This window comes from Kogia breviceps, chromosome 12 (genome assembly GCF_026419965.1).
Source record: "Kogia breviceps isolate mKogBre1 chromosome 12, mKogBre1 haplotype 1, whole genome shotgun sequence".
NCBI lineage: Eukaryota > Metazoa > Chordata > Mammalia > Artiodactyla > Physeteridae > Kogia > Kogia breviceps.
This window is the reverse complement of record NC_081321.1, coordinates 11,256,444-11,273,026: the sequence shown is the minus strand read 5'-3', so window position 1 is coordinate 11,273,026 and position 16,583 is coordinate 11,256,444. Positions and strand designations below refer to the sequence as shown.

The following is a 16,583-nucleotide window of genomic DNA, read 5'->3' as shown; positions in this document are numbered from 1 at the left end:
CAGGGCTCGAACCCATGTCCCCTGCATTGGCAGGCAGATTCTCAACTACTGAGCCACCAGGGAAGCCAGTAGGCCGATTTTTGCACTGATGTTTCCTTCTTTGAAAATGTGTGTTTGTCTGTGTGTGTGTGTGTGTGTGTGTGTGTGTGTGTGTGTGTGTGTGTAATGATGATGATGTAATAATAACACAATCTTCTTGCAGTAATTGAGATAACACCTAGCACAGTGGTCTAGTTCCCACCCTCCACTTCAAATACTGGCCTCCTTGCCTATAATCCTTAACAGCTTCATTTCTACATTTCAAGAAGCCATTGTCAAAGTGCACTTAGACCAGACTTCTCTGGTTCTTTTATAATATACAATATCTATTTACACTTTTAGCCTTTGGCTTCTATGTTAAGATACGTAACTTACACATTAGGTGGAACAAGAAGAACCATACCTGAGAGCAGTCAAGTTCTAGGTCATGTCCTGCAGGCACCGGACACATTCTCTATTAATGTAGAGTCAGTCATGCTGCATACCCTCAGGGAAGGAAGCTAATAAGCTTCTCAGTGAGCTGTGATTACTACTTAAACCGTTTAGCATATTTACTCATTAATTCAAGCCGAGAGATAGCCTCATCTTCAAGTTGGGCTTATCTCAGCGCTCTAAGGCTTTCAAGAGCTCCAAAGGCCGTGATTCCTGAATTCATCTTATTAATTTAAAAATTTTCACTCTTTGAATTACACTAAATGCCTAATTTTCATGGGATAAATGGAAACACTCTAAATAGCTTTCACACAGCAAACATCTTTTTTGACTGCGTATGATATTTCCAGTGTACTCCACACAAATTGCAAATTTAATTTTTTTCCTTTAGGCAAGAAAATACTGTGTTTGTAAGACACCAAGAATCAGTACCTTTGATCTTATGAAAAAAATAAATCCAGGTTTTAGGAAAACAGGACTGGGCTCCAGGATTCCTGTGGGTATTTAGGGCATCTGAGAGCCAAGTCTGCTCTGGGGCCCAGGCTGGGTGTTTTGGGTGTGGTGTTCATTCCATAGCCTCGCCCAGAACTACTGATTCCCCTGTGTTTCCACTCGCCCCTCCCACTCCTTTGTGCTCCGCGAACACCTATTTCTCCTTCAAAACTCTCCAGTTATGAGTAGTGAGGGGGTAGTTTTTCACTTTATGTACTTTAAATTTTTGAATTCTTTTTTCAGTGAGCATGCCTTCTTTTACAGTTAAAATAACAAGAAACAATGGGAAAAAAAAATAAAACAAGCAAACAAAACCTCCCCCAAATCTTCTGCTTCCTTGTTATCTCCTCCCCTGGGGGAATTTCTGAGCAGTTTCCAAATCCTCTTGCCCCAATCCATATTTATTCATGCCCTTCTTTCTGTTAGCTCATATGGCCTCTCGACCATTTACTTTTAGCCTAGGCCTTATTTTATACTCTGCGGTAATTGTATGTTCACTTACCATTGTTCCCACTAGATTATAAACTCAGCAAAAGCAAGACGTGTAAGAATTGTCTAGATCCCCACCATCTATCCCAGGACCCGGCACATCGTAGATATTCAGTATATTCTCTTGAATGAGGAACTAAGTAAAAGGAAGATGGTAGTTCTAAGAGGGAAAAGGAAGGCGACTGTGATAGAAGAGGCTCCTGCATTGATTTCCTAGCTCCTCCCGCACTCTCGGTAACACTGCCGGGGATGCACCCGGGAGACCTCAGCACAGCTTCTTGCCGTCGGCGGCCCCCTTGCATCCCCCGCGAGGCTGGGCTGCGGGGGGGGGGGGGGGGGGGGGGAGAGGCGAGTGAACCAGTCGGCCCTTCCATTCCTTTACCTGAGTACAGTACTGCTTTTCTAGCCTCTGGCTCTCCTTTTGCTTCTGGCAGGTGAGTGACACCACGGACACAATGGTGCCGTTGTAGTTTTCTTGGGAAGACGTCCAGGACATCGAGGCAGTGGTTGAGCTTAGAACGTGAACACTCACATGCTGGGGTTTCTCAGTGAGTTCTTCAATCCACTCTCCTGAAGGACCTGGACATCAAATCAGAGCACAAGGGAGGGTTCACGCCGAAGCTGGTTGAGCTACAAGATTCTAGTTTTCAAAATCATGTTGTTGCCCTTTTGCCCTTACAGGGATACTCCAAGTAAGACTCGCAGCCAGGCTGGCAGGTCTTTACATTCTCTGCTTAGCTACAGTGTCCACTGGGTGACCTCCCCATTGACCTAAGCCTGGCAGCAGCAACCAAGCCACTTCTACTGAGAGACAGGAGCTCCGCTTCCGTTGTTACGTGCCTCTGAGATTATTCGGGTAAATTCTTCACCAGAGAGACTTTACTTCTCTTGTAACAAACAGTATGTGGGGCAGTGTGGCATTTCATGAGTATTTATAATTCCTTTGCTGTTAGGATCTTCAGTCTTTAGAAGTAATTATGTTGAGATTCCAATTAGCCTCTACTACAGTCGCGTGAAGATTTTAAATTTGGTGACAGCACGATCAAAGAGGCAGGGTGTGACTACCTTAGAGAAGAAACAGGCAACAGGCGGCTCAATGATAGAAGCTGGCGGAAACCTGGCTGATCATTTGAGGACGCGGTGGGCTCCTCATTATAAAACATCTCCCTGAAAGTGCCCGCCATTAGCTGTGTTCTCTTAAATTTCCAAAGTGGTTATTAGCACAGTGCCTGACAACATCATGAGGACCCAAGAAATGTTAAGGTGATTATTATCTCCTGCAAGGCACTGTTAAAATGCAAATGTGCAACTTCTTTTATTTGCTTAGTGTACATTTCTCAGCTCCCTCCTAGGAAGCTGTATTCCTGGAGCCCAGGAGAGGGCAAGGAGAAAGCGGCTCTGTTGGGGAGGGCAGTCCCAGGCTCATGGTTGATTGGGCAAGGGAAAAAAACAACAATAAAAATGATCATAATAATGATGATGGCAAAGAGTTGTAGGACTCGCTGCGTGCCAGGCTCTGTTGTAAGTTTATATGTGTTTACATATTTTAATCCTTTAATTTTCTTAACTAACCTATGAGATAAGTACTAGGATTGATTTCGCTTTCAGATGAGGAAACCAAGGCAGAGATAGCAAAAGTAGAGCTGAGATTCATGCACAGGAAGTCTGGTTCCAAAATCCATGCTCTTAACCCCTGCATGAAACTTCCAGGATCACTATGAAAGAGTGAAAGGCATGGGTCTGGAGATAGGAAAGTTGGCCCCAAACTCAGTTTTGTTCATTATTAGCAATGCAAGCTTGGGCAAATGACTTAACTTCTCTGAGTCTCGGTCATTGCATCTGTCAAATGGACAAATCATAGAATGTCAGGATTGCAAAGGACTTCAGGTTTTCAAAGCCTTGTTTTACTGATGAGGAAACTGGAGCCCAGAGAGTGAATGAACTGCCCCATGACACAGAGCTAGTAATGTTTGGGAACCAACTTAGAACTCCTGTCTCCTGGGTTGGGGCTTTGTGATAACTTATCATGATACTTTCTGATTAGTCTACTTCACAGGACTGTTGATGGGATCAAATGAGATTATAACGTGTTAGAGAACTATCTAAATGTGAAGTGTTATTACTGTTATGATGATTACTGGGGTAGTGGGGGCATGGAGAGAGAAGGTGGGGGGGAGGCAAAATGAATTCACTCACTTAATGGCTTTACATTAGGACTGACGCGATAATCAAGCCAAGGTAATAGGTCACTGCAGGCTCCATGGAAATGGACTTTGCTATTAAATATTTCTAGAGTCTAATTCTTCTTCTGACACCAATTCGCTAAACTTTCTGTGACTCAGTATTTCCTTTCAAGTGAAAAATGGTGATAAGAGAAATATTCCCTTCATGAGGCTATTGGGAGACTAATGTAAATTTCTACCTTAATTTTTATCTCTGAGTAAAACCTTCAAAACTACACAAATTCAGTATCCTTTTAAAATCAAAGGCATATACAGAGTACACCTGAGTAACTCATTACTGCAGAACATCATATATGAAGCTCCAAAAAGATTTTTATTGGCAGAGAAATAGCAAAATTTCTAGTGCCCTATATTTTCCTAGATGAACATTAATATGCATCTTTTTGAAATAATCATGTTTGAGCAATTCTGACACATTCTCAGCAGCTCTGGTCAACTGGATACTCTAGGAACAGGGCAGAGTGCTTGACACTGGAAAGTGGTTCGATAAATATTTGTCGAATGTACAACAGAATTAACAAATAAGCAAAGAGTTTAACCCCAGCCTAGGGTTTTGTAATTTGGTAAGAGAAGCAGGATGTACACAAATAAAATACATCTAGAAAAATACCACACTCAGATAAGCTCATATTTTGTCTTGTGCATTATGAAACTCAGTAGAAATTCAGAGAAGGGAAGAGCCAATGGCCAGAAGAGTTGTGGGAGTTTTCCTGTAACTTGCGGTGGATCTCTGCTGGCAGACAAGGGAACCTCTGGGTTAATGAAACATATTTAGCCTCATGGGAAGAAATGGATCTAAACTTTGCTCTCATTCTCAAGTGATGTCACGTCAAAGATTGCCCATAACTGAAAGACATGCAAGGCAATCACAGATATTTTTTCTGCATGTTCAGTGGATATTTCAAGCCTTTTCACCAGTGGTGACATTTTTGGTTTCTTAAGTAAAATTGTTATATGGGATATTTTCAACATTTTTAAGCTGCTAAGTAAACTGAGCTCTTCTCTCTGCCCTCCTCCTCTTTGCCCTGTCCATCTTTTTGAGGATCATCTGATGAAAGTCGGTAATCTGCTTCTGAAGGAGGAGATAGAGTGTGGTGATCTTCCTTCTCAGAACTCAGCTTTTGTCCATTCCCTTCTGGTTCTTCTTTCTGCTGATCAGAGGCACATTTAATTCCTGATAAGCTAGGAAACTGATTTTTGCCCTCTAAACTTCTGGTAAGCATAGTCAGATTAGCAAAAAACATTACAGACATACACTATTTGTGTAGCTTTTAGAGGCTAGTTATTGCTCTGCTATTATCCCTGATGGAATTGGTAGAAGATGCCCCAAGACTTGATATTGGAGTATTCATGATGCTCTAGCTTAGTCTTGGGCTAACTTTTGGAGACCACCTAGGCCTTACTACACTTGAATCTCTCTCTTTCTTTCAAGCTCCATAAGCTCAATACTCTAATGAGACTTTTCACACAGACCAACAATATCAATTTTCATTATGGCTTCAAACAAAAGTCCTCTTTCCCAAACTATGTGTCCACATCCTTGGAGACTTTGTTATCACTAGTGTGGAAGGTCAGTTTAATAAATGTTCAGTTATCACAATCATTTAAAAATATCCTCATGTTAAATCCCTGGGTAGGTTTGCTACTCTGAAACACACATATATTTTCCTGCTGTCAAAATCTCATGGATCCGGGCCTCTCATGATCTTGAAGAATTCTCAGAGTCTCTAAGGTTTGATGAATAATTGATGCCTGAGCATCATTAATCCCACCAGTTCCATTTTTCTAGCTCCTCTGTAAGTGCAAAATAATCTCTTTGGTACTTACTGATATAAAAACTGAGTGATTTTGCTGACTGGCTGTTTCGAATTTCACAAGATCCCGAGGAACTGAACGTTGTAACAGATAGCTTATATTTTCCAGGCTCCTTCAGTTCTGCAACAAATTCGTGTGCCTCTTCATCCACTGTCAAATATTCAGTAACGTTTTCTAAATCAAGTATAAAAAAGAGAACATATATGAATTGATATCTGGGACAGCCTTGGCTATAGAAGTCAATTAATTTTTAAAAAGTATTTTTTTATTTTTCCTCCTTCCTTTTGTCAAGTTGAATTATACCTCTAAAATTACTATTAAAAAAGGTGACTAAGAGTTCAAGTTATTTTTTTACAATAGTTTTAAATAACCAAATTAAAATATGGTGCACCAATCAATAAAACTAGGGATGGATATATACTGCATTCTTACATACTGTCAACCAATAAAATTATATACACAAAATAGAAGTATAATGTTAGGAAAAAATAGCAATAATCAACGTTCTCATTTGGATATAAAGGATTAAAAAAACAGTACCAAACATTGTATAAGTTCTTTGTGGTAGCATTAAATATCCATAAGTGTCTTAAAATATATTGAATTATCTCTATTTAGAAATAATCCTCTGGCTATATTTTTCTGACACTTGTAATATTTTTGCTTCATTGGTTTGCGTTCAGAAATTTTAAAAGTAAAAATGACTTTTGCATTGCTTCAAAGTCCACCTCCTGCTGCTTAGTCATTTGAAGTTGTTATCATTTGGTGACTATAACACAACACACCACAGTCAGATAAAAGGATGATTGAACCTTCATGGAAATAGGCATTACAAAAAATTATGAATTATAAGACCCTATTTTCCATAGAATATATTGAGGAATAGAAAAATAAAAGATAGATTAAGGGAACTTTTTTTAATACAAGTAATTTCAGGCAAATGTTAAGAATTTTGACTCAAATAATTGGAAATGACAAAGGATTTCAATGTTATAGATTATTTGGGTATGGCTGATTGCTCTATAGTATAGAGGAATTCACAGATCTTGTATTTCATTCTATTGAATAAAATGGGGGCAAACAATATATCATGTATAAGACTACATGATTTGAAAACCTTATCCTATAAATAAGCCTGTCAATTTAATCTCCGATTTTGGCAAAACTTTTGCTAGCCAAACTACTAGACTGGAAAACATAAAGCAAAACAAACAACAAATAACTATGAAAACCTACCAAACAACAATTCACGTATGATTCATGATCCAAATTTACTGAATTCTGTGGCCCTGCTTTTCATAAATTAGTGGGTTAAATATAAAGAATAACTCTCAGTTGCTAAGTGAATATAATATATAATATAGTAGCCAGAGTGGAAATACCAGTTGCTATGTATTTTCTATTCTACTACCAGCTTCTCTTTGGGAAAATGTGAGTGGTGCTAGTTCCAGGGGGCACCCGCTAAGGGGAATAAGAGTAGCTTGATAAGCAGGACACAGGTCTGATACTCTTGGGAAAGTAGCCAGGTTGTCAGCAAGATTGTTTTGCTGCATGCTTCACAAATTTGTGTACTGGAAAACAGAATATTTCTCCAGGATATTTTGTAATTTGTGATGGTTAGAACCTTAATTCAAAATCTTTCCAAATATTAAAGTTTCGTCAGTGACCTGAGGTGTGTGAAACGTCAGGTAATGAAATGTATACAGTTACCTATACTTGCAATGTCTGAACTACCCAAACCGGATTCTGACCCAATCTGTTCATTTTTGTTTTCTGGTTTCAGTCTGCATTGGATACTCAATTAAATTCTTCCTTTACTTGACCATCTTTCTTTAGATATTAACTGGCTACCATCAGTCTTTCTTTCTAAATGTACTTTTTATTTTATTTTATTTATTTATTTATTTTTTGCGGTACGCGGGCCTCTCACTGTCGCGGCTTCTCCCGTTGCGGAGCACAGGCTCCAGACGTGCAGGCTCAGCGGCCATGGCTCACGGGCCCAGCCGTTCCGCTGCATGTGGGATCTTCCCGGACCGGGCCACGAACCCGTGTCTCCTGCATCGGCAGGCGGACTCTCAACCACTGCGCCACCAGGGAAGCCCTAAATATAATTTTTAAAAGTTTCAATTTCCTTTCCTTTGCACCATTACTTATTTCCTCTGATTTCCTATTACTTTACCTTCTCTTTCCATGTGGATATGGAACCCATCAAATGCAGTGGGTGGTTTTGGCGGTAACCAACTCAGTATCATTTGGACAGGGAAAAAAGAGAAAGAGCTGGTGGTCGATTTCTCAGTCTCACTGAGTGTATTGTTATTTTCGTATTCCACGGGAAGAACACTGACAAATTCATCTTCACTTTCAGGAGTCGCAGATGCACTGTCCCACCAATATGGCTGGGATGTCGTTTCGTAGTCACTGCTGTTAAAATCAGGCCAACCAGAAGAAATGTTGCCAGAGGGAATTTCAGGAGTGTCATCAGTAAAATGGAAGAGTTTGTCTTTTCCCATTGTATCTTGTGATCTCATGAACGATTCCTCTGGGAAACTGCCACTCTGTTCTTCCCAGTTGTTTTTGTTCAAGTTTACTATACGAACTGAGATATTTTGAGGAGGATAAGGGGCTGTAAGAGAGAGAATTATCATTTTCAAGTATTTTTAACTATTATAATGAATATTTAATCTATTAATGAGTCAAACATACAAGCAGATTTAGAAAGTAGAGTTTAGTTTTACTGTATAGATAATTTACATCAAGAACAAGTGTGGTTTCAGGTACACATACATCTAAGATTTTGTACACAATGTGCACACATTAGCTTATCACCAGTCACACTTCAAATATTGATACATTAATTCGTGATACTATGCTTGTCCAAGTGGTGATTTAACCACTTCCAAAGTAGAGTTACATACATATTTTTCAGCTTATCACAATCTCCTTTTTAAAAAACTGAGTCTCTGTCACTAGATCTTTCTTACAAAAAAAGCAACTATAGTGTTTTTATAGCTATCAAGATAAAAATACTCCCTACGACATAGTTGCACTTAAGAGAGTTAAATGTCTGAATTGCCTTCAGAAACAATAACATGTATGTTGGAAATATGGCTTCACTCCTCATCTCTCTAAAATAAAAACTATGCACACAAAATGAGTTTATGAACTATGGAATCATACTTTTGTAGGGGTAGAAAATTATGAAGGCACACTGCACGGTCTCTACCTGCAAAAGATTGTATGCATCGTGCAAATAGCCGCTCGACTCTCACCTCTTCTATGAACTTCTAATAAAAACGAATCTCTCCCTCCTCTGTGCTGTTATAGAAGTTTGTACCTCTTTAATAATATTTATTATTGCATTCTGCCTTGTATGAGTGCCAGCAGTACCTCTACCATTTTTGAGAACAGGGAACCATCTCACCAGACTTTGTCTTCATCTCTCCCAGTATTTTAAACAGCTCCCAGGTAAAAGATGCTCAACTATTTTCTTTACTTGAATAATGAAAACTACAAGTAGAATCTTAGATGTTGATGTGAGGTGAATAAAATTTAGCTGAAATATTTTCTTTGCTTTGGCCTAATTAATGAGAATTCAGATTTTTTCAACACATCTTAGAATTTCAGAATGGCAGGGTCTCAGAGGTGATCTGTTATAACACATTCCCAATGTTTGTAGGAATTGTGTCTCCTGCATTCCTATTGAATACTTGAGGACATTAGGCATGAAAAAATATCAGTCATATTGGTATTGGCAATGGATATTTAGTATGTGTATATTTATATTACCCATCCATTCTTCCATCTACATACCATCTATCTATCTATCCATCCATCCATCCATCCTATGATTGTGCTTCGTATTAGTGATGCTACTAAAATTAATAATCTGATAATCTGTAGTAGAACCTCTCACATCTGTTCTTCTGTCATATGAGTATTTTGTCAGGTTATAAAATAACTGATGCACACTTGATCCAGTTAAATTACTTAATTATAACATTTGGTAGTATCACACAATTTTTTTAATTCAAAGATTATAAATCTATGATTTCATTGACATTTAAAATTTTTCTTATTGAATATTTTGCTCAATTCCTTTTACATTGATAGAAAATTTGTTTTAGGTTACTAAAATACATATTTATTTTCTTTCTTAGCTCTGGAACAGAATTTTCCTTAGAATGATAGAAATTATATATATAATAACATATAATTTAATTATTTTTTCACTTAATTTGATTCTTTGGAAGACTTACCAGTTCTGTGCTGTTTGGGTTCATGACTGATACCGCTGTACTCCACAAGAGTGCTTTTATTAAAAGTTGCCTCAGATACCAGCTGAAAGGTGATATTACTATAACATATTCCTGGCAGCCAGTGATTAAATACTGTTTTTCCCTTAAAGAAGTCTGAGGAAAAAAAACAATTATATTAAAATTTCAGTTTCCTAAATGCCACACACTTCTAGAAAGTTCTGAACAATTATGACTAACTATCCATAAAATAATATTTCCTGCAACTTCTGGCATGGTCAGTAATAAAAAATTGATATAAGGTTAGAGATGAAAATTTGGATTTTTTTGACACAAACTGAAAGGCTTTTTCTGCAAGAATTGGATACAATTGGAATTAAAATTTTATTATAAGAACATTTGGTGTATTAAGTGGAGAAGATAACATATAGAAATTGTAGAGATTACGTTTCTGCTAGCCATTTACTTTAAGATAAAAACCCAAGGTATTTTGCCAATTTATGACTTAGGAAAAAATAATTTTACAAGAAATGTTTTCACTAGTCTCACTTGTAGAATATAGCCTATTTTAAAAATAAAACAGTTTGTCATTTGGCAGATAGGATCTGCTTGAAAAAAGAAGAAAATAAAAATATTGAATTTTATTTGGAAAATAATAATAAATTTAAAAATCCAATCCAAGTTAGAAAGAAATGAGAGAAACAAAAATACCACTTATTGAATGAAAAACCAAAAATAATTTCAAATTAATTAAATTTAAAAAGAGAGCATATTAATTAACTTATTTTTAAACTGATGGCATTTAGCTCAACAAAAGTTTCAGTGACTATTTTTCAATTATTTCTGAACTTATATTTGCATATGATCAAAAAGCAAATAAGGTCCCAATTATTAATTTGCAGATAATCTGTTTTCATTGAAAATAATGCAGTAATTTATGGAGTCTATTTATGTTTATTTGATTTTTTTTTTTAAGTTTAAAAACTCTGTAAATTCACTGCATATATTTTAAACAATGTCTCATTAAAAAACATCCATGGAGGGCTTCCCTGGTGGCGCAGTGGTTGAGAGTCCGCCTGCCGATGCAGGGGACACGGGTTCGTGCTCCGGTCCGGGAAGATCCCACATGCCGCGGAGCGGCTGGGCCCGTGAGCCATGGCCGCTGCGCCTGCATGTCCGGAGCCTGTGCTCCGCAACGGGAGAGGCCACAACAGTGAGAGGCCCACGTACCGCAAAAAAAAAAAAAAAAAAAAAATCCATGGAAGATTCAGGAGTTTGTAAAAGCAGCAAGTCAAAGTGAGATATTTCTGGATATCATGTGGTTGAGTACATATCCTCTACTTAGTTTCCAGTTACAACTAGTCAAATTTGAGACCATCATCTATACTCTCTGCAGATAAATATTATGGTGCTGAGTCCTGAGAATATTTACATTTCCCCAGTTCAGTCCCCAAAGGCCCTCCCTCCTTCTCTCCCTATCCCTCTCCCTCTTGACCTGCCTCTGCCCCTGAAAAGTTGAGTTCTTTAGAAATTATTAATTCCCCTAGGCTCTCCTCTCTCTCAAGATCCCATCAAGCCAGTAAAAATAGTGAAACGAATTTTGGAATATTAATGCAATCATTTAGATAGTCATACAGATAAATATATACAAAGGAACTAAAAAGCATTGTCTTTTGCATTTGAGAATAATCTTGGACCATCTCCAAGTGAAACTTTGTGAAAGGCACCTCTCTATCTTCCCCGTTCTAGAAGTGCCCTAACACACTCAGAATGTCTGGTTCTTTAGAGTCATGTGTCATGCGTAAGGGTAAGAAAAACTCAAATTATTGTGACTCACATGTTATTCTTGCCAAATATTATTCCTGCATGTCTGGTGCAGGAAACAAATTCAAACTTAAATTTAGAAGCACCTCACTTAACCATTTCTTTCTAAGACTCCTCATAACAATATTTTCATGCATCAGTAACTATTTTTATTGGTTCATTTATGACCAAATAGTGAATTATAAGACCTCTTCAGAGCAAGAGCAAGACCATTTGGCAAAAATCATGTAAAAGTAATAGTCATCATTTTTCATCTTCCTTTTGCCTCTTACCTTTATATAGCATTGTCCGGAAGTCTTTACCTTCCCAGTAGCTTATGTTTACTCTTGTGAAAACGTTATATTTTTCTGGATAATGAATTTCAAACAGGACTCCTGTTTCAGGAGAAGGTTTATAGTCATATATTGAAACACTGGTTACGGGAAGAGGTTCTGCAGAAGGAAAGTTAATGGAGAAAGGGGAATTAAGAAAAGACCAAAAGGCCATTATCAATACTTGGAAGGGCCAAGGATTACACCTATTAGAATTTTACACATATTTTTATTATCTGTAAGACACTAAACTCCTCAGTACTCCTGAGTTGAGTGTTCTCCTTAGCAGTAATTAATGATGCATATTTTAAATAGTGATTTCTGCCTTTCAAAGAACTTTCATATTCATTTTTCCATTTGCCTCTTGCAACAACCCTGAGATTTAGGAAGAGCAAATATTAATATCATCATTCAACATATAAAAATAATGATAACTCAGACTTTAAATTACTTGTCAAAGGTAATTTAACAAGGACATGGCAGAGTCTGTATCTCCAGATTCCTAGTTCATTTTTCTTTTCCCCAAGCCAAGAAAATTTGACATTAATAATAGACGACTAGCAGAAAATACATTTTGGCTCTAACCAAGGATAAATGTTTCAATAATCAGTTATTTCTTTGTGTGAATTTAGCACTTTTTTAATGTTAGGTATAACATTGCAAACCATCCTATGTTGTGAGGATTATAGTTTATGATTTTTATCAAACTATTCTTTCTACAGAAATTTAAAAATGTTTATTTCTATTTTGCATGAGTTGTTAATTTAGCGCAAAACTTTGTAAATACTCATTTTTTAAATAACTGTGATTGATGTATGTCTGCATCTCCTCCACATCCCACCCTACAGCCAAAGTCTTGTAAAGTGCCAGAGGCCCCTCACCCTTCAGTAGGAACTGCTGGATAAGTTTTACTTGCATTCATTTCGTTCAAGAAAATATTTTAAATAATTTGGCTTGGAGTCAACTCTTGTATTATAGAAAAATTGATTTTAATTCAAAATTTTAGAATTGAGAGGATTCTTGGACATCTATAGCCTAAATGAAATATCCTTAGTTTAAATTTTATACTTTGAAAATTTCAGTTTCAATAACATAAGGAACCAAAATTGACTTAGTTCATTCAACAAATAATTACCTACTTGGTCTCAATCTGTAGCTAAATATCTTTCATTTTGTTCTTCAGTATCTCAACCTATATTTGCTTTTGACTGATGAGATCCAGGGAAGACTGAAAATACATGTTAAAATTCTTAATTTTTTCCTGGAATTTTCTCATAAACAAGCCAACATCTATAAAAAAGTTGGAAGGCCTTCAGATTGCAGCATATATTGGGATCATGTCCCTGTAGACTACGTTCAATGTTTTCTGGTTAGAATGTTTCTATTTTATCTTTGTCTCATCCTTGGTTTTCCTACTTAAAGGGAGAACAGAGTGAACTCACTTAAGTGTTATGTAAAGAAACCAGCAAATCAAGCCCTGAAGATGCTGAGTATTTCTCTTCGATTAATCCCAAAGAAGTCTTGAACCATTGGAAGATCTTTCTTCCAACTCAGTCTAATTACTAACCCAGGGAGTCTGCACAATCCACTTATTGACTCTGGATATGAGAAACAAAATGAAAGCCAACAGCAAACAGCAGCCACAGAGCCATAACTCTTCCACTGCTGCAGCCCAGTTTCACATCCTTACCAGGGGTTTGTGTACTGGAAAGAGAAGTTAGAGGTCCACTCAATCTTTCATGCCCTGAGTTAGGAAGTCTGCACATCAAAGCCATAGTCAAACTTTGAAATTCAAGAGACACAGGAGGATCAGAGCATATATATTTTATTTTGTGATTTCTCTGTTAGCTGTGCCAACTACTTAAATTTTAAACTAAGAACATTTTTAAAATGCCTATTTACATGTTTCCTTCCTGTATTTCCCTCAGCTTCAACATATATAACCCAGGTCAGGTGTAAATTCTAAAGTCCATGCCCAGGCATTTTTGAGGTATATTCAATACAAGAATTACTGTTTTCTAGAACTCAAATGCATTCTCTAGAAATATTTTACCATCTCTCCAGTTACTTCCCTCATTGTTTTTCTTTTTGAAAAATTAAGGGATGTGGCATAAACCAGAGCTGTAATTACTCATGTGTTTTTCAGTGATGACAAGGTAAAATCCTGATCTAATTCATTACTCCTTTCTCTGCCAACTACCCTGTTATACTTCCCTTTCTTGTTTTAGGAACCAGGTGAGACTGGACAGAGAAATGTTGTTGTTTAAAAATAGAAATCATTTATTATCTTCATTTATTACTTTTTTGTCTTTAGTTTTTCCTTTTTAATTAAAAAAATTAATCATTACAAAATATAGTTGAAATTCCCCATATAACTTGCCCTGATCCCATTTGCCTCCCATAATTTGGCCAGAGGTAAATTATTATTCTGAATATGGTGTTTCTCTTTCCATGCATGTTTTTCACTTTTACATTTATAAGTGTCCAATATTCATATGGACTATTACTTCACATACTTTAACATGTTATGTTGATGGTATATTGTACATATGATTCTGCGGCTTACTTTTTGTCACCTAACATCGTTTTTGAGATCTGTCTGTCTTGATGTATCTCTAGAAAATTTAGTATCCATTTTACAACTATACAAACAATATAATTTATCTGTTTTTTGTTGTTGTTATATAGGTTGTTTTCAATCACTCACTTTTGCAAATAATGCTGCAATAAATGTTTTGGGAAATGTTTCCTTAGGTTGGACATCCTGGATAGTAGAGTATGCACATCTTCAACTGTATGTGATATTGTGAAAATGTTTTCTAACATTATGTCAATTATCTATCTATCAGTTGTGTGTGATAGTTCTTGTTTCTCCATATTCTTTTTCCAACACTTGCTTGCATCAGTCTATTTATTTTTTTAAATTAATTAATTTTATTTTATTTATTTTTTTGGCTGTGTTGGGTCTTCATTGCTGCACGTGGGCTTTGTCTAGGTGTGGTGAGTGGGTGTTACTCTTCACTGCGGTGCGTGGGCTTCTCATTGTGGTGGCTTCTTTTGTTGCAGAGTGCAGGCTTTAGGCCTGTGGGCTTCAGTAGTTGTGGCTCATGGGCTTAGTTGCTCCACAGCATGTGGAATCTTCCCAGACCAGGGCTCGAACCTGTGCCCCCTGCATTGGCAGGTGGATTCTTAACCACTGCACCACCAGGGAAGTCCAGTCTTTTTAATTTTTGTCACTCTGAAGTCTGTGAAATTTTGTCTCTTAATTTCCTGTTCACAAAAAAAGATTGAATATCTTTTCATATGTTTACCTGTCATTTGGCTTCCCTTTTCTTAAATTCATTTGTTTGATACCCTTGCCTGTTTCATGGATTCTTTTTCCATATTTTCCTGCTAATTTCTAATGCAACCTTTGTCATATACCACTTCCCCATTGTCATTTTTTATTGTGTCCTGTGCCTTTCATCTGGATACATTTTTCTTCTTGCTGCAACATATAATTTAATAGTTATTTAAGTTAGAGTATGGGTGTTAAATTCTCCTAGGCTCTGTATACAAAAAAAATTTCTTTATTCTTGATGTAGTTTAGCTGGGTATAGAATTCTGGGTAGACTGATTTCCCCTCAGCACTTTGAGGATATTGCTCCATTGTCTTCTTGCTCCAGTTATTGCAGAAGAGAAAGCTTCTGTTAGTCTAATAGTTATTCCTTTGTGGATACTATGCTTTTTGTCCATTAGTATGTTCTAAACTTCTAATATATTTTTATTTATGCTCAATCATCTGCAGTTTCACCATCACATATCTAGGTATGGTCTTAGTTTTGAATTATGGTCTAGGTACTTGGAATGCTTTGTCAATCTGTGGATTCATGTCATTCTTCAAGTCTTGGAAATAATAATTTCTTCAAATATTGTGCCAATCATCCCCTCCATTTTTTTCTTAATCTCTTAATCTCTTTAGTTAGAATCTCTCCACCTCCATATCTCTGGGAGTATTGTCTCACTGTGCTAAATCATGGGACAAGGACACAGTATCATCTTTCAATTTACTGACTTTATTTAATTTTTATTAGTACAGAATTTATCGCATCTATTGAAGTTTTTCAATTAATTAACATTAAATTTGATTAATTAAATTAATTTTACCTAGTTTAACCAATTAAAATATTAAATTAAATGATTGTATTTTTTATTTTTAAAATTTATATTTATTCTGTATGTTTCTGTTTTATTTTTGCCAATTTTTGTTTCATTATTCCTTAATTCTTTTTTAATATGTATAATTCTTTCATTTATCACTTTGTATATCATAGCATACTGTAAATTTTTGTTACATTGCTACATAAAATATAATACAAAATGTTATAATAATTTTGATGCCTATTTTTTTTAGCATAGATTTCTTTGTGTGTTCTAAAATATAAGCCCTAGACCAAATTTTGTTTTCTCATTGCCCCATTTCTTGTTTTTTCCTCATTGCTCTGAAGCAGTTTAGCATCCTTTCAGCTCACCAGAATCAGCAGCCTAGAACCAGGGCATATAACATTATTTTGGGGTTCTTCATATTGTGGATGATATAGTGGTTTTCACAAATTCATTCTCTGAGTCAGAGGGTAACTAAGCTTGGTCCTTGATAGTAAGAATGTGTGTCCCTTGCCTGTATCCTTAGGCCTCCATATGTGCTT

General features: G+C 36.5%; 1 protein-coding gene across 2 annotated transcripts in view; it reads right to left on the bottom strand.

Annotated features, from left to right (window-relative positions):
- PTPRO (protein tyrosine phosphatase receptor type O) overlaps window positions 1-16,583 on the bottom strand; it is a 229,785-nt gene that overhangs the window by 82,653 nt on the left and 130,549 nt on the right. For both annotated transcript variants that reach the window (XM_059081430.2, XM_067008763.1), the window contains exons 3-7: window positions 11,860-12,018; window positions 9,767-9,919; window positions 7,690-8,133; window positions 5,523-5,684; window positions 1,835-2,031 (exon numbers count right to left, since the gene is read on the bottom strand). In XM_059081430.2, the coding sequence (XP_058937413.1) occupies window positions 1,835-2,031; window positions 5,523-5,684; window positions 7,690-8,133; window positions 9,767-9,919; window positions 11,860-12,018 (1,115 nt within the window). The remainder of the gene's footprint in view (window positions 1-1,834; window positions 2,032-5,522; window positions 5,685-7,689; window positions 8,134-9,766; window positions 9,920-11,859; window positions 12,019-16,583) is intronic.